We start from the raw sequence: 26659 nt of genomic DNA on the forward strand, positions 1-26659 counted from the left end.
GCAGAGTTCCATGTAACCCAACATTTCAGCTGCATGTGTGAGACAGACTGAAGCATTAGTAAGGGATCAAACACCTTTAAGTCTCTATACGGGTGCTGTTACTAAATTAAGATTAAAGTTTTTGCCCAGTAAAGTGCAGGCATTCTTATTCTGTTTTCTCAGTCTGCCAAGAAGCTGTATGGGAAGCCTTCCGGATCTTTCTGGATCGGATTCCAGATGCATCAGAATACCAGAATTGGGTCACCGCCTGTCAACGAGACACTTTCTGCATATTTGACATTGGGAAAAATTTCAGTAATTCTCAGGAGCATCTGGAGATAATTCAACGGGTAAGACCTAAAGACTGTGTTTTCTCACACAGAAGAATGTCTCTATTAAAAGACCAAGGCACATCAAAAAAAGATTTAAAGGGTCCACGGTGGAAAAGAAATGGCATTAGACTGAATCATGGAATAATGAAAGAAGAAACTTGCAAGTAATCTGTTTTTTTCTTTTTAAATCTTTTTCCAGCGAGTAAAACACAGAACCTTCCAGGATAGGTAAGTAAACCAAAATAAGAGTTCTCTTCAGTTGATGTTCCTGCCTTCTGTAAACAAAAATGTAAAAGGTATGTAAGCATTTTGAATGTTATGTAGCTTATGTGCATGACATACATTTATTACACCTGCTACAATTAAGAAGAGTGTAAAAAATCCTCTGAGTCTGGTGTGTCCATGAGTGACTGCCTCTAAAGAGTGAGTGATTCAGAATCACACTCTGTTCATAAATAATTTGATCCACAATCCTATCCAGGAAGATTTGGCCATTAGCTATTATAGGCTGAAGATCTTTCAATCTCCAAAACAATTTCTAAATAGACATAATGCAATATTCACAGGAGAACTGAGATGGATAATGTCAAGATTGAAGTCATATAAAGTTATTTACTTCTGACTGTATATTTGTTTGTTTAAAATTCCATGAATTTTTCAATAATGTGCCCTGTTACATATACCATTCTGTAATCTGGTTTTTATCAACATTTCCAAATTCAAGATGTCCAGTCCAAACCCTTTTGAAACAGTTCTTGTGAGCTCATATGATTGGAGTAAAGTCTGGCTAGGAAACCTCACAAATTCCACTTTCAGCAGAGTGTGAAAGTTGATATATAAGTTTCCTTTTCATTGGTTCTCATGTCTAGACCACTTGTGTGAGCTGTTAAATGTACAGTACAAGAAAGCATTCCTGTGGCTTTAATCTGAGCTTTAGCAGCCACCAGATCAAGCAGAAAGAATTTTGAGACGACCTTTCGTTTGGAAAGATGTTACTTTAGATACAAGTGTGTTCTTGATCTGGCCAGTTATAATCTGGGAGAGAGAGAGAAGAACATAGAGTCCTCTTCATTTGTTCATTCTTTCTGATTGCCAAACTCTTTTCTCCTTACAGTCCTCCCCTCCCCCTCACTCCAATCATTCCTCCTCTGGCAATGCCATAGTAATAAGAGGGCATGTTTTGGATGCATAATGTCCCAAAATAAGCCTCTGCATGGCACCTCTAGTTGAAAGTTACCAGGTTGCAAAGGTAGAGGATTGAGAGAATTTGGCAAATGGATGTTTTAGAAAGGGTCGACACCCTAAATTAGAAGAACGTTTAGCTTATTACAATGTAAGACAAGACCCTCAAAGAAGGAGAAGATATAGATTTCCTGACTTTCATCTGTTGTGTGGTAGCCACATGAGGTGCCATGTCATGCAGAATATTGGAACAATTCATCAGAAAGGAAAGGAAGTATTTTACCTCCGTGAAAATGACCCCTGTGGTTGTTTGTTGTGGCACTTGTTCATTTTATTTACTATTGCTTCCACTACTACTCTTTTGAAATTGGATCAGTTTTGTAGAGGGCAAAAATTAAAGGAACAGCGTGAATGGAGAAAAATTGAGTTATAGGACCAGTTCAAGCATCACTGTAGAAAGAAACAGAAGCAGTCTTTTACATTGCCTAAAAAATAACCCTGACAAGAGTTCATTACAAGTTTAAACTGAAGTGAGGCTACATTTGGTGCACTTGTATATGAATTTGTTTTCCCTTCTGAGGCCTTCACATCATTGCCTCACCTTACCTTTCTCTGCTTGTTTTCTGTTATACCTTTTTATGACCTTCGCTCCTCCAACTCTATTAGCGTCAGCTTTTTGCTCTCTTAGAAGCAGGCACAGCTGGCAATGATGGAGCTGGTTGTTATCCCTCACTGCCCCCTGTGTCTGAGCTCCTTTTCTGACTATGAGAGCAGAACCACCATTTTATTTCAAATCCCTCCTCAGAACCCACTGGTTTCTTAAGGATTTTGGTATAACCCCTTAATTCTCATCCCCAGCTTTAAGCAAGTCCATGTAATATTAAAAACATGATAACATCAAACATTAAAAACTTTCCTAAACATGGCTGCCTTCATAAGTTTTCTAAAAGTCAACTAGTTGTTTATTTCCTTGACATCTGATGGGAGGGCGTTCTACAGGGCTTTGGATTTCACACTTCTCTGAATTTTGCACTGTAGCTCTTGGTTTTAAGGACATACACATTTTAAATGTATATTCTAGGATAAAATGGAAGGAACTTGATACCACAGTAAACATTGCCGGATGGAACAATCACCTGTTCTGGGGATTTCCCCCATCCCCACCTTGAGCCAATTTTGGGAGGGTGGGGGGGTAGAGATGGGGGGAAAGCAAGTTGTGCAAGTCCTTTGTGTAGGACTTCCACTGATAGGACTCATTAGTTGAATCTCACCCAGTGTGTTTAGAAAATTTTACTTTGAGATAGAAAATGTATTTAAATCATTTGTGAAAAAACAAATATATAAATATAAATTTTTGTATGGATTTATTTATTTATTTTAAAAAAGAATCAGGATGGCATTGAATTATGAATAAACAACTTGCAAAATGGACAGAGACCAGAAACAGACTGATTCATTCATGGATAGTGTTGTTGTTGTTGTCACTATTGACAGAAATGTTTTAATTATTGGGGGGGGGGTATTTAGAAGCATTTATTCCATTATTTGGGCTGCGTCTATAAAACTAAGGCACCTGCCCAGCCAACATAAGCAGTTTTAAGTTCCATTGATGTAAGTGCAAAGAGAAATGAAATAGAAGATTCATTATCCTATTGAGACCAATAGAACTTTAGAGAATACCTAGTTGAATCAAGGCCTTAATCTGTATGTCAAAGAGGAAACAATTCCTGTTCCTTTCATCTTCACTGCATAATTTACAGTGTTCCTTCTTTCTTTCTGATAGAAAAGAGGAAATTTCTACAGAGAAAACTAGTGGCAAAAAAATTGAAGAACCTTCTGTTGCTACAGGTAAATTAAAAGATGCCATATGCTTCTATCCATTAACCCTGAGTATTATTGTTACTTGTTGTTCAGAACTCTGAAATATAATGGGTGTCACAAGTGAAATATGCTAATGGCATATGTTTGGATTATAAGTCTCATATCTTTCCAGTAGCTACAAACTGAGCTTTCAGTGCTTAAACCAGAGCGTTTAACTGTGCACTATTCATCTTGTTTCTGCTGTAAAATACTTCTCAGAAAAGCTGCTGGGGTTTGCTAAAAGAAATAATCAGGCAGGAAATTGGCAACACAGAATTTCATCTGGATGGGGTTTGATGGTATGTTGTTGAAGGTGATGCTATTGTTCATGCAACTGCATGAATGGCTTTCAAAAACTAAATGGCAGCACTGAAGGGGCCATTTTGGAGTGTGATCCTAGCAGGGTTGTAGGGGGTTCAAAACCTTTGTCCCTTGTTATGGTTCTAGTCTGTGTTGGGCCCCTCTGTACCTGCTAATTGCAATGAAATAAAACCTTCCACTTGCACCAACAGTCTTTCTTCTAGTGCAAATAGTAAGTACAGGGCTCTTAATCTGGATTGGGGCTACAGCAGAGGAACAGAGGCTTAAAGCCCCTACAGTCCCACCCCAGTCAAGCTCCTGATCTGAATTTGGGCCCTTATGCCTACTATTTACTTCAAAACATCCTTTACGTAATTGTTAATTGCCTGAATGGTGGCACATGTTGTTTGGCCTTTAAAGTGAAGTTCTAACTCATGGTGAATTCAGTGAGTCTTACTCTTAAATTAGTGTGTGTAATATTGTCACCCCAATCTGTGCCTTTGTTTCTCTTGAATTATATACATCACAAGTGGTAAATGTATATTTTAATTCATTGCTTACGTTCAAATTGGTTCTGTTATTTTCCTAATTCACAATATTTGCTTCTTGGGCAAAGAAAGAGCTCCCACACCTGTTTTTAACCCCCCCTCTCTACCTTTACTGCACACAGCAGCCCCTACAGGCCCCGTTGTTGACGACACCAAAGTTCCTGTGAAGGTGAGGGCACATTAACATTCCATATCGCTAGCCAATTGCTCTTGGTTTTCTGACTCAGTGACTTGTGTGCCATTAGAGAAAGCCATTAGGTTTTCTCTATATTCACTTCAGTTATGATGTAAATGTTGTATTAGCGTCTCTCCTGTGAGCTAATTGTGAATGATGCTTCTTGCCCACACTTGTGGAAAATAATGGTCATTTGAAATGGCTTTAAAGCAAAGGTTTCACCCACCAGTGTTAATCAAGGCTTTTTGTCCTTATTGCATAATCCATTCCCATTACACAAACAGAAGCCTATGCTTTGCTATGAAAGGGGTGGGAAAACAAATCAAAGTTTTCTTTTCTAGCTTCTGGGAATGAGGGAAAAGGCATTGAGGAAACATTGGTCGAGGGAAAAAGCCCGCCAGGAATTCATGTAAGGAATACTTTGAAATACTGGCTGGTATACACAAAGTAACCACAAAGCCATGAGCTGGGCATACCTTGGTCCATTGTATGTTGCAGTCAGGACCATTCCAACTTGCCCGTGCCATTCATGCAATCATTCTAGAAACCTGTATGTTTAGGGTCATTAGCAAAGCTGTGTGCATTTTGTGATGTGCTCCCCAATAGCCCTTTCATTGTCATAGAGGATGCTACAAATCTTTGGCTGTAGTCTTCAGGCTCACCAGAGCATCCTCTGTGCCATTACAAGTTATTATGGGGTGCACCTCTCAGTTTTTGCAGCATAGCTGGGCAGTGAGGGAATGAAGTATTGGGATAGATGTTATTTAAACTTACATATTTTTTACATCCTGTCAAATCATCACAGTAGCCCTACCCACCAACCCAAGGGAAGACCCAAGCAAACTGGTGGCTGGCATCAGAACCACTAAGGGCACCCCACTTGACTTATTATTGGAAAAGTCTCAGCTGAAAATAGCAGTGACTGGTACATCTCCTTGTTGTGATGCTGTTACTGATTGTATCCATCTACGACTGGGAGATGTTGCTTCTACAGGGATTTCAGAACATGGGAAAATATAGACATTTGCATGCTGACAGTTTTCTAGGAAGTTGTAACTAATATGCATATTCATATACACATAAATATTCATGATTTTAGAGATTAGTGCTGTATTCAGCCTTTTAATACAAAATCAGTTGGTGTAGATTCTGTGCCCAGTTATTTTTAAATGATATGTGCATGCATCTTTAAGAAATATCACACAAAATTTATTTAAAATATAGAATTAAATAATATTAGTGAGTTCTGCGACAAGGTGTTGTAGTGTGGAGTGCTAGCTTGAAGCACAAGCCAGCCAGTATTCCATTCCCCTTCTCTAGTTTTGTTGTTCTTCTTCTTCTTCTTCTTCTTCTTCTTCTTCTTCTTCTTCTTCTTCTTCTTCTTCTTCTTCTTCTCTCCCAGAACCTTCGACTTTTTTCTCCTTTTACTTTGTCTCCTTTCCCAAAGTTTATGTGTGCATGTGCATGCTTCTGCTAACCTCACAGGTTAATACCTCTGTCTTGTGTGTGGATGGTGCAGTTTTGATCACATAAGATTGGCAGTCAGAGAATGAGTTCACTTTCAGTATACAGAATATTGGGTGTTGCCCAGGTAGGATGGCAACTCATTTCCTCTCCTGTTTTTCTCAGGAGCCAAAGCCAGAGGTCCCGAACATAGTCCCCGAACGTCCTGTGGAGCAGATGGTGGAGTTCAGTGTGACCCTCACTGACCAGGAGTATACTCCAGAACTGAGTGATCCTACATCTCCTCAGTACCAGAAACTAGCTGAAAAATTTCAGCTTCAAGTAAGAGCGCTCAGTTATTCAATGACAATACAATTTATGCTTGTTTGATTAGAGGGTTGGTTTGGTTTGGGTTTATTTAGTGGGACATTATAGACAGTGATAAATAAGAAATGTGTCTGTTGTGTGCTTTGCTGTGTGTTGATATAGAGTAGTGAAATTATTTAGACTGAAATCTGTGGGAAGTTGCTTAGGTTTGTGTTTCCCAAGTAGTTCAGATTTGCAAGGAAATAATGAAGTGCTCAATATAGGCAAGTTAAGCGCTTTTAAACCTCATTGATTTGATACGGGAAGGTCTTGTTCTTTCAACAAATGATAAGGAGTCCCATGTTTCAGTGGGGAAGATGCATCAGTCCATGCCAACTGTTCAGTCCACAGTTTTGTACATGTGCATGCCAGTGTCAAATCAATATTGAGATGCCAAGCTAAGTAAAGAGCTTTCTACCATACAAACTAATTAAAAACACCAGTCCTTGGTTTTAGCAAGGTTTAAAGTACATAGGCACTGTGTCCAAGAACCAGTTTGCCTGATAACCCAGCACCAGAACCTGAACCCACATTTCACAGAAACCAGTTGACGCTCTACTACCCTGGACCACGCTAGCTGTCAGGAAGTAGTAACAGTGATGACATTCTGGCCTTATGGTAATTGCTCTTTATATCAGTTGGAACCTCAGTTAGTTTAAAAATTCAGTCATTCAAAATAGAGAACACCGCTTGCTCCTAACTCTTACGTCCAACACTGCAAAGGTACCCTGCACAAACTGTGAGCCATTAAGCCAACAGCCATCCATGCAGAGGTGCCAACTTGAATTAAATATTGTGGGGGCCCAGGTAAGCCCTGCCCCGCATAATTGATCAAATGATGCAGTCCACACACACCATTTGAATGGGAATGCCCATCAACTTTGGAGGTGGGCAGCCCCCTCAAATACTTTCTAATAGGAGCTGAAAGCCCCATAGCCCCTAGGAGTTGGCTCCTATGCATCTATGGTTGCCTAGAGATTCAGACTTCCTGTTTTGGTTGCCTACCTGAGACTGCAGGGTTGAAGGGGGAGGTGGTCAAATACCTGACAGGCCCCACAATATGTGATTGGTTGGTTGTGTTCAGGGTTGAATACTTAGGTGTGTGTAAATTATATGAGCTGTACATTCTCTGTTGCTGTTTATAGATATGGTAGCAGGAGGAACAGTGAGGTGGTGATCATCTTGTGGGGTAGAAATGATGTGGCCCTGGAGAACCCCATGTTGACACACACATTTACTTCATCTTTAGATGTATCAGGGAGATCACAAAAGAGATTGTGTCAAGCTGCTGCTTAAAACTCACCAGGGGAGAAGGGGGTTGAGCTGACCCACATTGTGAAAAGGATCAATTTTCATGGGGTGGTTCTTCATTATCCCTTAGCTGATGCCTGTTCATGCATTTTGGGAAAAATTGGTTTGGAAGGAGACCTCTAAAAGCCTGTTTAGCCATTTAGATTATGCTGTGTGAACATGATGTGGTGTTTTCCATTGTGAAGCCCAGCCTTTGGAATTCCTTCTCCCTAAATATGACAGGTATTGACCTTACCTGTATTTTGACATCTGCTAAAGACATTTATTTCACCAAGCATTTGCTGATCACACACACACACACACACACACACACACACCAACCTTCATCTGAGGATCAAAGATGGTTTGCCATATAAAAACACAAAAATAATTAACATAGTTACAAACAAAACAATACCCTCCCAGTTTAAAAGACCATAAAATATTTAATTTGCCAAAGGCCTGGGAGAGATGGAATGTTTTCACCTGGCACCTAAAGGTATGCAATAAAGGCGTCCAGACCAGTCTCCAAGGGGAGAGCATTCCACAGGGAACCATTGCAGAAAAGGCCCGCTCTCATGTTACCACCTTCTGGACCTCTTGTGAAGGGGGCACATGAGGAAGGGTCTTATGAATATCACAGGGTCTGGATTAGCTGCAGGAGATGTGGTCCTTGAGATATGGCAATGCTGAGCCATCTTGAATTGGGCCCAGAAACTAACTGGCAGCCAGTGCAGTCTTGTCCTGGTGAGCAACTCGGCTGCTGAATTCTACACCTCCTGAAATTTATGAACTGTCTTCAGAGGCAGCCCCACATATAATGCATTGCAGTAATCTAACCTAGAGGTTACCAAAACATAGATGACAGAAGTTAGGCTATCGCTGTCCAGATGGGGCACAACTGGGTCGCCAGCCGAAGCTAATGGAAGACACTCCCTGACACCAAGGCCACCTGAGCCTCAAGTGACAGCAATTAATCTAGAAGTACCCTAAAACTATGTGCCTTCTCCTTCAGAGAAAGTGTAGCCCCATCAAGAACAGGCCACCTCTCATCCATCAAGTCTAGGAAACCACTTGGTGCCTCGGTCTTATCTGGATTGAGCTTCAATTTGTTGGCTCTCATCCAGTTCGTTACTGAGGCAAGATAGTTTCCCAGCACACTCACAGTCTCCCTTGAAGATTTAGCCTTTAGTGATGTGTTTTCTATTTTTTCTGATGTGGATTGCTGTATTTAATTTACTACTGTTTTAATATTTTCTGTAAACTGCCCTGAGATTTGATAATGAAAGGTGGCATATGAATATTTTAAATGTTGTTGTTTAGTCGTTTAGTCATGTCCGACTCTTTGTGACCCCTTGGACCAGAGCACACCAAGCACTCCTGTCTTCCACTGCCTCCCACAGTTTGGTCAGACTCATGTTGCTAGCTTCTAGAACACTGTCCAACCATCTCGTCCTCTGTCGTCCCCTTCTCCTTGTGCCCTCCATCTTTCCCAACATCAGGGTCTTTTCCAGGGAGTCTTCTCTTCTCATGAAGCTGCCAAATATTGGAGCCTCAGCTTCACGATCTGTCCTTCCAGTGAGCACTCAGGGCTGATTTCCTTCAGAATGGATAGGTTTGATCTTCTTGCAGTCCATGGGACTCTCAAGAGTCTCCTCCAGCACCATTATTTAACAGTTTAAATAAATAGACAAAATAATAGAACTATGTGTGCTTGTAAAAAAGAAAAGAAAAAAGCAAACAAACTAACTTAACAGGAAGATGCTTCTAGCTCAAATCCTCTGGGCATGTTCTGAGATGGTACAGGCCTATGCGAGGCCTATACCACTGTGCTGCACTCCTTCTCCTCAAGTGGTTTAAGCATCTGTTCCCCCATTGCCAGCATCTCCTCAGCAGCATAAGACAGACTATAGAGATACCCAGTCAGCAGAGAGCATTAGTCGTACTACACACCATTAGGAAAAGTCATTTGAGCCTCATCAGGAATTAATGGACAGTACTTTGTAGCGATTTCATTTCAACAATAAACCTAATGAGCAATCTAAATACGAATGTTGAATGAAATTAGCCACTGTTGTCTGAACTACTTTTCAAAGGAAGCTGCCAGGGGACCCAAAATCACACATTCTCCTCTATTCATTTGGGCATTATCCCATTTCCTCTGAGTTAGAGGAGAGATGGCATGTTTATATCATTACTAAGGCTAATTGCATGCTTCATTAGCTATTTAATAGCCAGCAATTAATGATCTGAAGGTTGCTTAGTTGAAAGTTAAGCAAAAGTCAGTATGGCAAGTGAGGAGGGAGGTGTTGCGGGAATGCTGCTTTGGGGTATTCCCTTTGCCTTTTGAATTCTTAAATCCTTTGCAAATGCAGTGCTTATTCAAAGTGCGTTGGAAAAAACTTCAAATAACCTCTTCCTAGAATGTAACACAAATTTTTATGCAAAGTTGTGGGTAAACTTTCCACATTGTAAATCACCCTACTGAGATCTGAGAACTAATAAACTGACAGCCCAACAGCTTTTAAACAAGTTTTGAGAGAGGTGTATGAATAATAACGGGGAAAGCGTGTGTTTGCATGTATCTATCAATCTATAATTTCAGTCCAAATGTATATGTATTGACTGAAATTGCCACTGACTGCTTTGAAGGGCCTGCAGCTTTGTTCTCGAGATGAAGTATTCATCAATGAAATTGTTCACAGCTCTGTCTTTCATGCCTAGACTCATTGGCCTCCTCCAGAAAGAAAATATAAGAATGCAGTGGGCGATGCTAACCAAATACAATGCTCTCAATTCTCTAGCTTTTGATGCAAAATGGATAGCGACAGATCTCATTATTCATGGCAAGGTCTGTAGCTACCCTGCCACCACTGCCATGACAAAGAGGGGGAAATTAACTGACATGTTCGCTGCATTGCCATTGCAGCACATATTCCAAGAATAAGGGGGTACCTCTTTTGACTGTTGAACAAAACAGTGGTTCTCCTGCCCACTTGGCAGATAGGCTGCTCCCTTTCCCCTGATCCAGCCCATCATGAGAAGGAGAGGAATGGCCATGCATGGACAGAACATCTAAGTACAACCACTGTTCTTAAGTCAAAATTGCACAGTTGGGTATTGTATTTTTCCAGGAGGTTGACCGAGTGTTTTTTGACCTTCATTTTTGGATTACATACACTTAGGCAGTATTGGGATGTGTGGGGTAATTGAAGGAGAGGCAGGTGTGCCAGGTCAATGGGGAGTGCACTTGCTGTCCTCCATGTGATGGACCAGGTCAGGGGAGTGGTTTCATCCAATCCAGCTCAAAGACAGCCAGCATTTCAAGTAGTTATAAGCACCTCTGGTAAGTTAGCATTTGATCATCAGTCTGTGTTCCTGATGGTCAGTAATCCTGAAGGTCTATTTATGGTGGACTATAAATACAAAAAAGAAGATGATTGGGCATGTATAGTATATGTACCACAGTGTTTAACACAAAATATTAACCAAGAAATGGCAACCAAGAGAATAATAATAATAATAATAATAATAATAATAATAATAATAATAATGGCCCATAATCAATCTAAGCTTCCCATGGGAAAATGAAGCTTAGCAAATGTTTACTTTACTTGCTTCAGTATGGGAGGATTCTTTCGGATAGCCATAAAGTTATTAACGTATACCTGAAAAGCCTTCTGTGATTTGTGTTTTCAAGATCCTGTAGTATGTTTGTAAAGAGCTGCCGCTGTAGTACTGGTTTTGCTTGGAAATGAAGAACTATTTATATATTTATTCTTTTTATTTCCACAATTTATATACACTGTAGTCTCTAGGTCAATAAAGATACAAAAGAAATAAATTAGATAAAATAGGTTACAATTAACCACAACATCAGAAAAGCTTATGTAAACTTCGGGATACGTAAGCTGCAAACCCAGAAGTCTATTTCTGGGTTTTTGCCACACGCACATGTGCAGAAGCGCTCTACCACCACACGTGTGTGCGCAGAAGCGGTCCCTCCAGTTGCGGAAACCTGGGGATCCAACCAGAGTTCCAGAATGGATCCCGTCTGCAACTGGAGGTACCACTGTACTTTAAATACCTGCTGAAATAAAAAGGTCTTCTCCAAGTGCCAGAAGTTCAAAAGGGAGGAGACCTCTCTCAACCAGAAGGAAGGTCCACAGAGTCCACAGAGTTTAGGTATTGAATGGGTACCTCAAGATCAGGCATTCAAGATACCCAGCTAAGAAGCTAGTGCCAACTTACCTGGAACACAAATATGCAGTCACATGTGGGGTAAATAGAATAAAATAAATAAGGAAGGAATATTGCAAAGGCAGCCTCATCGTCATCAAGCTCCTTCCAAGGTCCACATTGGAGCAGGGAACTCACGGCCAGTCCTCAGAGCCCTACTCCTCTTCTTTGATGTTAATGTTGGTCACTTGCCCTCACCTAGCTTTCAAGGGCAAGAATATGGAAGAGCGCCCACTGCATGCTTTGCCCTCTGTGCAGCAGTAGTGTGCATTTGGCCCAGAAGGAGAGCGGAAGACAATGGGCTGTGTTGAGCGTAGCAAGGAATCTGGCCAACTCAATAAGGGAGGGCACTGAGGGCATCTTCCACAAAAGAGTGATGTCAGAAAGGCAACATAGCCATTCTCTGTCATTGTTCCCTCCTCCCCAACCTGATCTACTGAAACAAAGTACCTAATAATTTTTCTGTCATTTGTATTATGCACAGTATCATTCAAGGGCTAATTAGGTAGCAACAGCAATAGTCGCTTCCTGAGCAAGCGGGCTAGGATGGATAATTAGGCTGCATTATAAGCTGGTGGATTTAGGAGAAGGCCATTAGATTGGTTGGTTTACTTGGGTGGGCTTTTGGGTGCATCATCCATGTATGAGGTTCAGCCATTATCTCCTGCATCCCACTTTATAGTGTCTCCATATATACCCATCACTTAGTCACTGGAAATAAACTGCCTTATGTCATTTATCAGGTGTAGGAAGTGATTGTTGTGTAACACAGTGGAAGCCTTTTCTAATAATGATTTGTGGATGTAGGAAGTTGGTCATTCATGAACTAAAGAAGTGTTTTGCTTCAAACCTGTGGTTAAATTCTTTTGTGGGATTTAACTGCCACAAGTGCAGGGAGAGGTGGGACACAAGTATTATAAATGAATGCCAGGAAGGCACACCCACCCACTGCCTACTGTTAGGTGGTGTGAAACAACCACCCGGGTAACAGATTATTGGCAGTAGAGGGGTGTTGGGAGGACTGAACAGCATGCGCCATGTATCCTGCATTCACAGGCCTTTTGCTTCTCTTGGCTAGCCTTTCAGTGGTGAACAGTGTTCTGCCAGCAGTGGTGAAATCAGATTTCATTGTCATTCCAGGTAATGGGGAGAGGACACCCTATTGCCCATTGCCTCTGGCAGAAAAATGCCTTGATCTTAGGTCTCAAAGCTTAGGTCATATGGTTTCCCAGCTTATATCACAATGTGGTAACCAACTTAGATTTATTACCAAGTGTACTCTAAACAGCTTTACCAAAACCGGGCTCCCTGATAAAGTGAGCCACCATGATGCATTTGTTTGCAAACACATGTTCCTACCTCATTCGCTTTATGTATTTAAGGATGCATCAAAAACCATAAAGTGACTAAAGAGGCTGATAGTGGAGTTTGGTGTTCTGCACATGCTGAGAGGAAGTCAAACTCTCATATTGCTTCATGTAAACTGGAGGAGATCCTGGCCCTGGAAACCAAGGCCCTGGGCTTAAACAATGCCCTCTGTAACCTTATTGCAATCACCAATACAAATAATGCATACAGGCTCGCTAGGTGAGAAAAGCTGCAACATTGCAGGGCTTTGTCCATTAATCTAAACAGTATCTCAGCATGTCCAAGTTAAAATGCTTAATTAAGGTCTCCACTAACCATGCAACGAAAGCAAATTCCCCAATGGTCTTTCTAAATTCCAAAGTTCTGTTTTACAAATGCTAGAATAGGCTCTGCTGGGAGTAAATGCTTATTTAGCTAACATCTGTTAGTTCCCCTGATAGAAGAATGAACATATAATTAACTTTTTGCCTCTCTGTTTAATAGATGCAAAAGATATTTGAGAAACTTGCAGGATTCAAAGAAATCCGTGTATTAGGATTTAGGTAAGTGATAACGTTATTCACTTTCTAGTTAGGGGTAAGTGTTCCCTTCTCACTAAGGAAGCAAATAAGGCATTTTATTCTAGGAAACATTTTGTTGTACGCTAGCATTTCAGAATCTTCTAATCAGTTTTCTCTGTGATCTGTAGCTTTGTTCTGTGTTTATTTGGCTTTGGGGAATTTTTCTGAATGTTGCTGTGTGTCCTTTTATTATTCTCTGGGGACCAGATTCAATTCATCCATTCTGCTAGCAGAAGCCAGTGCAAGAACTCCTGCTAGCACAATGGGACTCTCCCCCAGTTCCCCCCCCCATGCCTCTCCCTCTGGAGAAGCCCTGGGACAGCAGTGGGGGGGGGGCGGAGAGGAGGGGAGATGGTTCTGATGGAGAACAGAAATGCTTGCACTGATGGAACAATCTCCTTAGCAGTGTGTTGATCTCCACTCTATGTGAACAGTTTAGCAATTTATTTTTTAAGTGGTATAATTTTTAGTGATTTCAATCAGTTTTGAAAGCCGGTAGAGAGGTTAGTTTAGACAAAAGTATTTCTAAATTGGCACTTCAAGACAGTATGAGACTGTAGACCCTGCCAATACCTCTTCCTCTGTCACCTCCCTTCTCCCCTCCTCTATCTGTTGCTCCACCTTTCCGAAAGCGATAGGCAGGAAGCTCCAAATTGTAGGTGCTACCATACTATAAGATCAAAGGGAACATGCAGTGATTTCTTACATACAGCAGAAAAGAAAGTCCCTGGGGACATTAGGTTATTACTCACATTCTTTACAACCCACATAAGTGGTCCCACAACTACAGGTTTGTTTGCAGCGCACTGAAATTTTCAGGGATCCCAAGGGACAGCAAGAGCTCATGTGGTGGTGCGGACAGTGATTCTACTTGGGGTGGAGGCTGACATGCGAGGGAGCCTCAGCAGAACTAGGTCAACATCCCATTCAAGCTCAAGTAATGCAGGAGGTTGGCCTCAATTATTGTCTCCATCTTTATGCATTTAGCTTTTCAGGTTTTGTTTAAGACATCCTAGTTAATTCATGACTACGGTGAGATTTCAGTTGAGGACATCCCAGCTTGTGCTCTTCACCACTACAGTACTACCTGTGATGCTGTAGGTGATGTTAGTTTACAACTCCCATCAGTCCTGAGGATGTGCCAGGCTGGCTGGGGCTCATGAAGTCCAACAACTTTTGGGAGACTACAGGTTCCCCACCCCATTCTACCATAATATCCATCTAGACCAACGATTCTCAACCTGTGGGTACCCAGATGTTGTTGGACTACAACTCCCATCATCCCTGAGCTCTAGCCTTGCTGGGGACCCACAGGTTGAGAACCGCTGATCTAGACCCTTTCCATGCCTTGAAGAAAGCTTTCTATCATTCCCCCGCAGGTGCTGATGTTTTTATCAATATGATACTAATGTGTTATCCCACACCTACATTTTAACCAGATGTGGGGAACCTCTGGCTTCATATGTTGTTGAACAACAACTCCCTACACCCCTGGCTATTAGTCATGCTTGCTGGGGCTGATGGGAGTTGTACTTAATAATAATATTGTTATACCCTGCCCATCTGGTTGGGTTTCCAGGAGAGACAAATATTTCCAAAAAACTTTGATAAAACTTTGCAGCACATCACCACCAGAAACAAAGTTTGACAAAACTTTGCAGCACATTACCACCAGAAATAAAGATCAGTTACACAAGGATTAAAGATATCCTCCTACATATAGAGAAGAAGCCTCCATATATATCATTCACTTACCTGGCAAATTTAATATATAAATGTTGGGAAATAGCTAGTTTAGAACCTGGCCCTACACAAAGATTCTTTCTATTGACCTCTGAACATTTAGCAGCACTAGAAATGGAGTCTTGACTTTCATGATTACCTCTGAGAGAAAAAGTAGTCTTTGTTTTGGTGCCTTCCCTTCTTGTACATCTCAAGCTAGGAGAAAGAAAGCTGTTCTGGGAGAGCCACATGGGTGTGCGGGGGCAGCTAAGGAGCTCCATATATGGCATGGAAGATATGTCAGACAAACAAAGAGAGGACAGTATTACAAAGTGTCATGGCAGGACATGGCCTCAAGAAGTGTGCATAGTCAGAATGATAATTAGGTCAGGTTACTGAGGCCCGGATTTGGACAAGAGCCAAACAAAGTCAATCCCAGCTTCTTCGTTGCCACGGGAAAGGTACAGATTAGCACCCGATGAATTGCAATTAGTGACCTGGGGAGGGGAGGGGAAATGGATGGAAAGAGAGGGGAAAGCTGAAGAGCTTTCTTTTACTCCAGGAAGGGAAAGAGAAAAGGAGCACTCACGTTTTGTGAAGAAAGGAATTTTAATGATGGAAATCACTTGCCCTGGCAAATAACAAAGCGGAAAGATGCAGAGTATATTATCAACTGCAAGTTAATATGTTTGTATGCTTTAATGTTCTTCTTTCTTTTCCTTCGAAATACTTCCATCTGTCCTGCCTTCGTGTGCTGGAACTGAAGACAGAAGAAGGAAAAAGATGGGTAATTTCCCCGCACTTTTTTAATATAAAAAAAAACACATGATATGACATGCATAGTAATGTCAATGTGAAATTACCTAGTTTTAAGATACAGAATCTGGAAGGAACATGTAGGCTTGGCTGACTTTAGGCCACTTTAGCCTAAACCATTATGTAGCATAGGCAGACAAAGACTGATGCGAATAGCAGAAAGTTCCTCCATCTACAACATAAAATAGACAAGGGAAATGTTTTTGCTTTTCTGTTCTGCTGAGAAGACCAGATTCCTTCTCCCCACCTCCCTCTTGATAGGGTCATCATCCTATCACAGAGCTACTGTAACCGCCACCTTCTGTGTAGGAGTAGGAAGCGATAGTGCTAGCACAGTAAATTAAATGCATTTATACATGGCTTTAGAAAGTGATAAGAAGCAAACTTATTCTCAGGCTCTCTTTATGTATCTTGGAAGTGCTGATGGAAGGTCAGTTATCATCTGACTCACAAAAGGAAGTTGTCTGACGTGTGGGTTTTTTGGAACCCCTTAAGTGCCTACCAAGTAACTATTGATTTTCAATGTATGATACAAGTCTAAAATATTTTTGAAACCTATTCCCTACCCCACCCTGCCATTGAGGAGATTTGCCACGGAGTAGAATATGGAAAGCACAATTCAGTGTCTCCCCCTCCCTTCAGATGTTTGCCATTGCAGAGCAGTTTTAAGCAAGTTTAGTCCATAACTATTTGTTGTTCCTTTTCCCATTCAGAAAAGTGAAGATTGATATCCTGATCCTAAACATTTGTACTGTTAATTGTCTGTGAGGTTGATGTAACATTATTGAAGCACTGACATGATGACACTTGCAGTGTGGTGTAGTGGTTAAGAGCGGTAGACTCATAATCTGGGGAACCGGGTTCGCGTCTCCGCTCCTCCACATGCAGCTGCTGGGTGACCTTGGGCTAGTCACACTTCTCTGAAGTCTCTCAGCCCCACTCACTTCACAAAGTGTTTGTTGTGGGCGAGGAAGGGAAAGGAGAATGTTAGCCGCTTTGAGACTCCTTCAGGTAGTGATAAAGCGGGATATCAAATCCAAACTCCTCCTCCTCCTCCTCTTCCTCTTCTTCTTCTTCTTCTTCTTCTTCTTCTTCTTCTTCTTCTTCTTCTTCTTCTTCTTCTTCTTCTTCTTCTTTCCTTAAGGAGTCATGTTCCCTTACCCTGGAATCCTTTATCCTAGAACATACCAGCTCTTTCAGGTCTGCTTGTGATTACTCAGAGGTGAAGAAAAGGCACACTGATCTGCTTCATATGACGTATTAAATTCTAGTCAAATTTGCTGTGGTTTAATATGAATGACACTTTACTCCTCCCCCACTTCTGCTGCACTGCCAAGGAACAAACCATGATCTGACTTGTCACGCCATCTGAGCTTGGTCTCATGATTTATTTCCCTCAAACAAACCATGAGTGGCAAACTAAGAACAAACCTTGGCTTCCACTTGGGGTTTGTTCAGAGAGAAACAAACCACAAGTCCAGGTTTGGACAACAAGGCAAGCCATACCATGGTTTGTTTCCTAGCAGGAGCAAGGGAAGAGAGAAGCACTGCTTGTTCACATTAAATTGTGGTTTATTTTAACTATGGTTTAGTGCAGCATGTGAACCAGGCCTCTGAGTACATAGTCACTCCTTTTTTATTTGATGTGTCTCCTAACACAGAACAGGTCTTGTCTCCTGGCACTTTTATTTATGTGCCCTGTTCCTCCTGTTGTTCCAGCAAGAAGGGTAGAAATACAACTGCTTTTGTTTGACTGTTCAGCAACTATTCCTAGGGACTTACCCAATTAGTGCTATAGTCAACATTACCTTTTGTACACGGCATGATATGGTTGCCACAGGTACTGAATGTGGGAGGCTGCCTTGTCCTGAATGTGCCTTTTTGCTGGGATCTGATAACACCAAATTATAGGAGTTGAGGTGACCTAGCACCTAGCTATATGCATGCGCACACAAACCTATATCATCATATAGTGAGTTATTACTTACATGAACACTTCTGCACTTGACAGATTAGGAACGCAGGAACATAGGAAAGTGCCTTTTACTGAGAAGTCAGGCCATTGGCTATCTACTTCAGCATTATGAATGCTAATTGGCAGTAGCTCTCCAGGGTTTCCGCATCGTACCTGGAGATGCTGCAAACAGAATCTAGAACCTTCTGTATGCAAATAATATGCTCTAGTCTAGCAGTCACCTACAACCCTTCCTTATAGGTTCAAACAGGGAGTGTCCAGGCTCCAACTATGTCTTTTAAACATTTTAAACTGCTTAGAAAGACGCCTTACCCCATGGGTTGAGTGGGATTTTTTAAATCCAGCACTAGTTATATAATAAGTGCTGTTCAGTAGCTGCCCATGCCATGTGTACCATCCTGCAGTACAATTAGAAAAGCAAGGGATGTGCTTGGAGAAGAATATTGCTATTTGAATGCTGAGGAAATGTAGTCATTCTGTTTAGGAGATACTGGTTATAAAGACATCTGGTTTTCCATGCAAGTGAGAAGCAAAGTTCATTTATTATGCTAAATGGGATTTTAAGCATCTCCCCCTTCACAAACACCTACCTGCATGCCTCAACCCAAACTAGGAAGGATGGGAAATCTGGTTTTTAAATTTTGCATCGTTAATTGTGTTGCATTGTGGATTAAATGTTATTTTCCCTTGCTGATATTTTAATGTGTTGGTTGCCTGGAGAAGGCATTTCAATAATTTAGCCAAGTTGACCTTTACATGACTGGAGTGAGTCATATTGCAAGAGCTCCTGTTAACTCGCATCAGTGGCAATATCTCCTAACCCATCTCAGTCACCATAAAAGCAGTGTGACTGGGTTTTAACCAGTGAAGAGGGCTGGGTGACCGAGGGAAGTTGTGACTCATTGCTACTAACTTAGATTAGCAAGCTAGCCAGTGAAATCAATCACCTAATGACAAGCAGGTCTTCCATGTCCTCCTCTATTACTAAACCAATTTCAGTGAAATATGAACTTGGCACAGGTAAAAGCATTTATCATACACTTAGTTTCCTCCCACACCCAAAGGTCAAGCAGCACGGTAGCTCGGTATGTCATCAACTTTGAGAGAGAGGAGTCCGAAGTTAAAGGTCCTGCGGATGACATCTCAACTATCAGCTCCAACAAGATTGAAAACGAAAAAGGTTCTATTAGTACGGAGGGCGAGATACCAGCAACTAAACCGAGAGTGACAGACCTCCAGCAGATGGTTGCCATGGCACTACAGGAAGATAAGTCACTGTCCATGGATCTTGGGACACTTCAGTTTGCTGACGGTCAGTCAATCAGATTTTCCTCTTTGTGAACTAGGGAGCCAGTTGAAAATGACCTTGCGCTGTGCATCATTGATTCTCTCTAAGATTGCAGAGATCCAGTAAAATGAATAAATATATGTATGAATGCAACAAATGGATTCGAACAGCACATATATTTCACAAGCGTACCACATTTGTCAGCGAGCTAGAATTAACTGGCGCTTTGAGCCAAATAGACACTCAGTAGTAAACCCAGACCTGTTGCTGTGTAATGGGAACAATAATAGTAATAATAATTTATTATTTATACCCCACCCATCTGGCTGGGTTTCCCCAGCCACTCTGGGCAGCTTCCAACTGAATATTAAAAACAATACAGCATTAGACATTAAAAACTTCTCTAAAGAGGGCTGCCTTCAGTTGTCTTTTAAAAGTAAAATAGTTGTTTATTTCCTTGACATCTGCTGGGAGGGCGTTCCACAGGGCAGGCGCCACTACCGAGAAGGCCCTCTGCCTGGTTCCCTGTAACCTTACTTCTTGCAATGAGGGAACAGCCAGAAGGCCCTCGGCGCTGGATCTCAGTGCCCGGGCTTAACGATGGGGGTGGAGACGCTTCTTCAGGTATACAGGACCGAGGCCTTGCAATGTGGACATCCTGAACAATCTGAGTTCATACTGCTCTTTCCCATTAGTTAATTTAGAGAGAAAGCTCAGTTCTCTCGAGTAAGCAGCATCTTTAAAATTTAAATTCATATTGAATGACCAACTCCCCCCCCCCCAGCTCTGTAATTGTATTTGTCGTGTGGCATTACTCAAGTTTACAACATAGCACCTTATGTAACATTTTGCACACTTTGATCAGTAAGCATGCTTCTTGTCATTTATGCAGATTTACTGAAAAAAATCTGTTTACATTTGTCTCATTTTGCAGAAACCATTAGGCCATCAAGTGACGTAGATAATGATATCCAATCCATGGTAACCGATGGTGTCGCTGGACCTGGGTTGGTGAGTAAATTTTCCTGCCTTTGTTCCTTAAGGTAAGATATATACCAGGAACCCAATAAAATCATTGCAAAATAAAAGTTTGACTGTGAATATGAGTAGCATCCAACAGACCCAGGCTGCTATTATATCTTCTCTGTCCAATACAACTCCTTCTGCTTGACGCAATTTTCGTTTCCCCTCTCCCCCCACCATGTGTTCACATCCTATGAAACCCTAGTGCTGGAGTGAACTTTTTAACACTGTTGTTTTTAAGGCAAAGTTTCCAACACTCAACCTCCTGCCCTACCGATCCCCCGCATAAACTCCTATTTTGTGAACTTGTATATTTTATTCCATTGGTGGCTATTAAACTTTGTTTGCTAAACCAAAACAGAGCTGGTGCTCATCTGCCCTAGTTTTAAAAACTAGCAAAGGAGGCAGGAGTGACCTACCTGTGACCCTCCATATGTTGTTGGGCTCCTACTCCCATCAGGCTCCACCAGCATGGTCAATGATGATGGGAGGCATAGTCCAACAATATCTGGAGGGCCGCAGATTAGCCGCAATATCTGTGGTTTCAATGATACGTTGAATCCAGGAAAGAAGGTGGCCTGTTATAGATGGAGTTGACTCCTCTTAAAGGATCAGGTCTGTAGTCTGGTGGTATTCCTTGACTTGACCTTGTCATTGAAGGCCCAAGTGGCATCTGGTGTGGAGTGCCTTTCTCCAGTTGAGGCTGTTTCACCAGTTATGACCATCCTTGAGTAGGGAATGGCTTGGCCATAGTGATCCATTCTCTAGTAACCTCCTATTTGGAGCACTGCAGTTCACTCTGTGTAGTATTGTCCTTGAAGATGGTCAGGAGACACCAGCCATTTAAAAAAATGCAGCAACCACAGAACTAATGGGCATGCAGTCCTTAAATATCTGGACTGCCTGTCATATTTGTCACTGGGCCTATTATAAAGTAACAGTTCTGATGTATAAAGCCTTAAATGCCTTAGGACCCAGTTACCTGAAAGATGGTGTCTTCTCCATATTGTCCTTCCTTTGATGTTGACTATGGAGGCTCTTCTGGTACTGCCAATGTTAACTGAGAACAAACAATGAATGTTTATTATTTGTTTACAGATAGTTGCCTTGGTGATACTACCTTCTGTCAATTGCAATAGTCATTGTATCGCCACCCTGTTCATTGTTTTAATGTTAACTGAGGCCAGGATATCTATGACCCTCTCCTATAGACAGACACACCAAGGGCCTTCTCAGCAATATAACCCTGGGCTATAGAATATTCTCTCCCCTGAAGTCTAGCTAGCACCTACTCTGTCAGTTTTCTAGTGCCAGATGAAGCAGTTCTCTTGCTTCAGAGTATTTTGAATATTTGTGAGAGGACAGGTGAATGTGTTAATGTTACGTTTATATATTTATATTGTTATGAGCCACTCCAGGATCATATGTGACAAGTAGTGTAATAATAAACTCTATAAATAAAAATACATACATGTGTGCACGCACATACGTACACAGTTGTAAAATATTTTCTGGAGTGTACCTGTATACATTACACCAGAGTTTCCCAAATTTAGGTCTCCGGGGGTTTTGGACTACAGTTCCCATCATCCCTGACTATTGGTCCTGCTAGCTAGGGATGATGGGAGTTGTAGTCCAACAACAGCTGGAGACCCAAGTGTGGGAAACCCTGCATTACACAGAGGCAACCCCTGGTTTGCAGCACAGTTTATAGAAACCAGAGCAAATCAAGGTTCTATAATGTACACTTAAATCATAATAGACAAGCACTTAGCAACCTTAATGTGTGCAATGGCCTTCCATGGACCACAATTAAGTATCATAGCAATTGTTCCTCTCTTCAGGTTTTCTTCATCCTCTCTTTCTTCTCTTTGCTAGACCTCTGAAGTACCACTGGTTTATGCAAGTCCAGCAACAGTTAATGACATTGAGGATACAAACCTCATTCTAGATTACCCAATGCCCACAGTGCCTTTCAATGCCTTGGATAGTACTGGGGTTCCTCTCAGACCAGGAGATCCTGATTCACCTCCTCCAGCAGATCAATCAGCCAGCAATGATTTAAGCCCAGCCTTTTCTGAGATGCCGACTGAACAGTTATTCACACCTGCAACATTTACTGCTGGTATCTTTCAGGAGGTTAGCGATGAGGAGAGTGAAGATGAGAAGATGAAAGACCAGATCCCCAGCACAGACTCAACAATCCTCTCTGAGCAAGGTAAGCTATTTAGTACCTTTCCAGTACAGGAGATCCTGTGTTCATACCATGTGTTGACAGTAAGCAGATAATGGCATTATATGTAAAATGTGCATTTACTGTTGCAGAAAGGCTTGCATTTCCCTTCCAGACATCTTTAATGAACTGTGCTTATAATAATGTTGAGCATGTATATACTGCATGTCAAGTGTTCAGTTCACATACATTATCTCAGTTAATAGTACAACACTCTGGTAAGGTGAGCAAGAATTATCTTCCCTATACTGCAGATGAAGTGAGTGGCATAGCTGAGGCTGAGAGAAAGCAGCCACATGTTGATGTCACACTGCACTGTAGTTTAGTGCAGCATGAATGGGCCTAGCCCCCTCCAGGCAGATCTATACAGGGCAAACCATTCACATAACCCAGTCGGAAGCAGTTTAGGGCTTTAGGTAAGTACAAAAGCCTTAAACTTGGAATGGCAGTAGCGTATTGGCAGCCAATGCGGTTCTTTAAAAAGCAGTGTTAAATGTTTGCATTAAGCTTCCTTAGTCAGCAGCCTAAGCACTGTATTCTGCATTAGCTGCAGCTTCCGTACCAATCTTAAAGGTTGCACCTTGTAGAACGCATCACAGTAGCCCAGTCCTCATGTTACCAAGTCAGTGTGGCATGGTTAGCGGGACCCAAGAGCAGTCATACCTGCAACACCAATCAAATGTGGTAAAAGGTGCCATTCCCACCACCTGGGCATTCTACACACCTGCTCCTTCAGGGATTGTGTAGCATTATAAGTTGCCTGCCAGACTCGGGGCCTCCATCCTACTGGCATTTACCTGAAGCTTATTAGCTCTCATCCCATCCGCCACTACATCCAGGCATTGATCCATCACTTTCATAACTGAGACGTGATTCAGATGCAACATAGAAATAGAAGCAGCATCACAGCTGGGGAAGGGAGGTTGGGACAGTGGGCAACCAGCAGCTGCCCAGCCAGGCTACCAGGTGATGTGGGATGGGACCTGCCTCTTTTCAGTGTGTTATTTTCATGATCTTGGTGTTCTCTGCAATTGCATTCATAGGCATGTTAATTGTCCCAAAATATAACATCGGAAATGAAATACCTCAGTGTGGTGTGCACAGTTAGCATTCTTTTATTCTGCAAATCATCTCTTTGGTGGTCTGCATTCTGTAGCCTTCCAGGCTACTCTGGCACCCTGGGTCTAGAGCCTTTGCCTGAATGCACTGTAGGATTTTCAAAGTCTCAGCTGGGATCTGCAAAGCAGTTCCATTTTTCTTCTTTCACATTGCTGTCACTATCAATTTAATGGGGCTCCAGGTTTGCTGGAATCATCATGAGGTGCATGAAAAATGCACACGCGTCACTGGGATCCTATAAATTCTCAGCATCTCAGAGCAGAGTGCCCAGTTCATGGCAGCAAGGAAGTGTTAAGATGCTGAATGTGAGGCAGTCTTTCTTGGCATACATCTGGCGGTTTGTTGGGAGTCAAGATTATCACTGTCCCTTTCAGAATAAGGTTTACGAGGGCAAGGTAAGAAACTTGGCTTCCCAGGAAGCTCATTGTTCACACAAGAGAAAGTGATCCAAGGTGTTTTCTGTTAGGGCTTGTGACAAAACACTCAGACAGGCAGTGATGAAATGGAAGTTATACACTCGGGGGGTATGAAGGGATTTGCTGTAACTCATTCAGCTGATGGCAAAGTGACAGCAATTCCCAGTCTGCTTCCACGTGTGATACATTAGCTGCATTTCCCTTATCTGGCTTTCTGGTTTGCAGCAGCTAACAGGGTACTCTGAAATGCTTTCCACAGGCAACGGAGGAAAAAAATAACTGTGCCAACAAGCTTAAACAATCACATCTTAGTTTATTAAGCTGAGATTTTCAGAGGGCTTCTGTCCCCTTTACCCAAGCCATAGTTAAATCTGGGAGCTTTTAATAAACCATAGTTTCCCAGTTTTGGAACATTCCAAGATAATAAACCAACTTCAGTTTGTAGTATAGTATCCCGGATTGTTCCAAAACTAGTAATCCTAGTTTCAGATGGAGCAGGAAACTGGTTAGTTAGATGCCTCTTTGTTTAATCATGGCTCACAACAGAGGCAGTTTAAGGGCAGAGCAACCAGTTGGGTCGCACTGGTCACCATGCTGTGTAGGGTGCCATGATGATGCTGTAGAATGGAGCATGAGAGGTGGGGTGGGCACTGGATTTTATCAGCACACAGGGTACCACTGAAATTTGAGAGCTCCAAGTCCGCCATTGCTCGCAACAAAGGGGCTGTGTGCATGGGCAACAGGCTCATGTATATCTTTAAGCTGACGTAAGATGGTTCAAATGTCATATTGTATGCCTCTGCTCTGTGGACCTGAAAAGGAATGTGTAGCCTCTCTTCTGTCAATTTAAAACTGATCATGTTTTCTGTTGAAATTGCTTTGATGATTACCGATGGTGAGTTTAGCCGACACCTGCAGCAATCTGTTTGCTGACATCGTAAAGATTAAAACAGCACAGTCCAAATGATAGAGTGTATCGTGGCTTTTTCCACTTTATTGGCAGGGGCTGCCACTTGGCATGAGCTGTTGGAGCACCTGCACATACCTATAACTCCAATCATTCCACCAACTTCTCTCCTTCGTGTGGCGTTTTGTAACAAAATGAAGCTGCATTTTCTGGGCAGCTCAGTGTGTTGCAGGCACGCTTCTGCATGAACTAACTGGGGGAAAATACTTGAAAACAAAGGACTGTTTAAATAAGGGAAACTATCAGTTCTCATTTGATTTCCAAGTACATGCAGGCAGTTTATTCATGCAAAGGGGCCCATCTCAGTGCTTACAGAATGTTGAACAGATCAAAACAAATATGGTTTTCTTTCAGACATCGTGGACACAGCCTGCAGGCAAATGCAGCTCTTGTCTCCATCTCATTAGTTTGTAGACGTTGTCACAAATCTGTCTCATGTTCCAGATTGCTGGATTTTAGACAAATCCTTTGTTTGTTTTTTAGTGGGCTGACAGGTATTAGTGCTTTTGGTTCCTTAACCAAAGTAGCAGAAGGGAATTATTCATTTCAGAAATGATTTGAAACAAACATTATGCTAAATAACTTGCTCCCATTCTATTCTGATCTAGGAGTAGCCTTACCATGAACTGACGGGAAGTAATTTTCTCAGCAACAGATTCCAGCTAGAGATGCCCCTTTGGCTCCTCCAAACTTCATATTTTGATCTTATTTTTTTTAAAAAAATATAATGACTAAAGTGGGCCCAAGATGGAGCAGACACTTAAGCTGAATACACTGGCATAGCCATGATGGTGAGATTTTACCTTACGAAAGCTATTCCACCTCTAGGGACCTAGTGTTATTTGCTAAATACAAGGGAAGGTAAACAGTGCAGGACAACAGAATCCAGTGCTCAGATTATGTGCAAAGAAGATAAAGTCACAGGGCATTTGAACATCGTGGGCCCCCAAAAAGTGCATTTTGCGGGCTAGAGTGCGTGAGGTTATCACCCAAAATGGCCACCGCAATCTCCTGCAAAAAAACCCCCAAGTGGTCCCATTTTTACCAGGGCCCTTGGCAGGTATGTGAAGTACATTCATGCTTAAGTTACCACTGGAGAAGTGTGCCACTGTTCGTGGATGTAAGTGAGAAAGCGTCCGAAATGACATGAGACACAGGACCTTTTAAAAATTCTTTTGGATGAGCAAGCCTTGTCAGGTAAGAACTCTGATTTCATTATCCTTACTTTTAGTTCTTACAAATTCTGTTTGATCACGAACTGACAAAGTCATTGTTAACGTTTTCATCAGGAGCACCATCCACTGTCTGCCAATATCATTTCCTGCTATAGATGTGTTGAGAATGATCTGGCTGAAGTCAATGCTTTGAAGATAGAAAAAGTAAGTCCAGATATGTACCTTTTATGAGAATTACATGAAGTTTTGATGAATATAAGGCTTTCTGTTTCCACATCTGGAT

The 26659-nt window shown here is 41.9% G+C and overlaps 1 protein-coding gene and 1 long non-coding RNA gene across 7 annotated transcripts in view; one reads left to right on the plus strand and one right to left on the minus strand.

Moving 5' to 3' along the window:
* IMPG1 (interphotoreceptor matrix proteoglycan 1) overlaps positions 1–26659 on the plus strand; it is a 69761-nt gene that overhangs the window by 23109 nt on the left and 19993 nt on the right. For 5 of the 6 annotated variants that reach the window (XM_081904861.1, XM_081904862.1, XM_081904865.1 and 2 more), the window contains exons 3-12: positions 163–329; positions 511–539; positions 3277–3341; positions 4324–4370; positions 6006–6161; positions 13566–13624; positions 16131–16151; positions 19220–19467; positions 20378–20454; positions 22345–22684. In XM_081904861.1, coding sequence (XP_081760987.1) covers positions 163–329; positions 511–539; positions 3277–3341; positions 4324–4370; positions 6006–6161; positions 13566–13624; positions 16131–16151; positions 19220–19467; positions 20378–20454; positions 22345–22684 — 1209 coding nt within the window. The remainder of the gene's footprint in view (positions 1–162; positions 330–510; positions 540–3276; positions 3342–4323; positions 4371–6005; positions 6162–13565; positions 13625–16130; positions 16152–19219; positions 19468–20377; positions 20455–22344; positions 22685–26659) is intronic. The other variant, XM_081904864.1, reaches the window with a different exon arrangement.
* LOC309366391 lies at positions 15955–18304 on the minus strand. The gene is made up of 3 exons (XR_014166681.1): positions 18169–18304; positions 16228–16352; positions 15955–16124 (listed from the first exon to the last, which is right to left on the minus strand). It is a non-coding gene; the product is annotated as an uncharacterized lncRNA (long non-coding RNA).

Source organism: Podarcis melisellensis (genome assembly GCF_964234715.1).
Source record: "Podarcis melisellensis genome assembly, chromosome: 3".
NCBI classification, from domain to species: Eukaryota; Metazoa; Chordata; class Lepidosauria; order Squamata; family Lacertidae; genus Podarcis; species Podarcis melisellensis.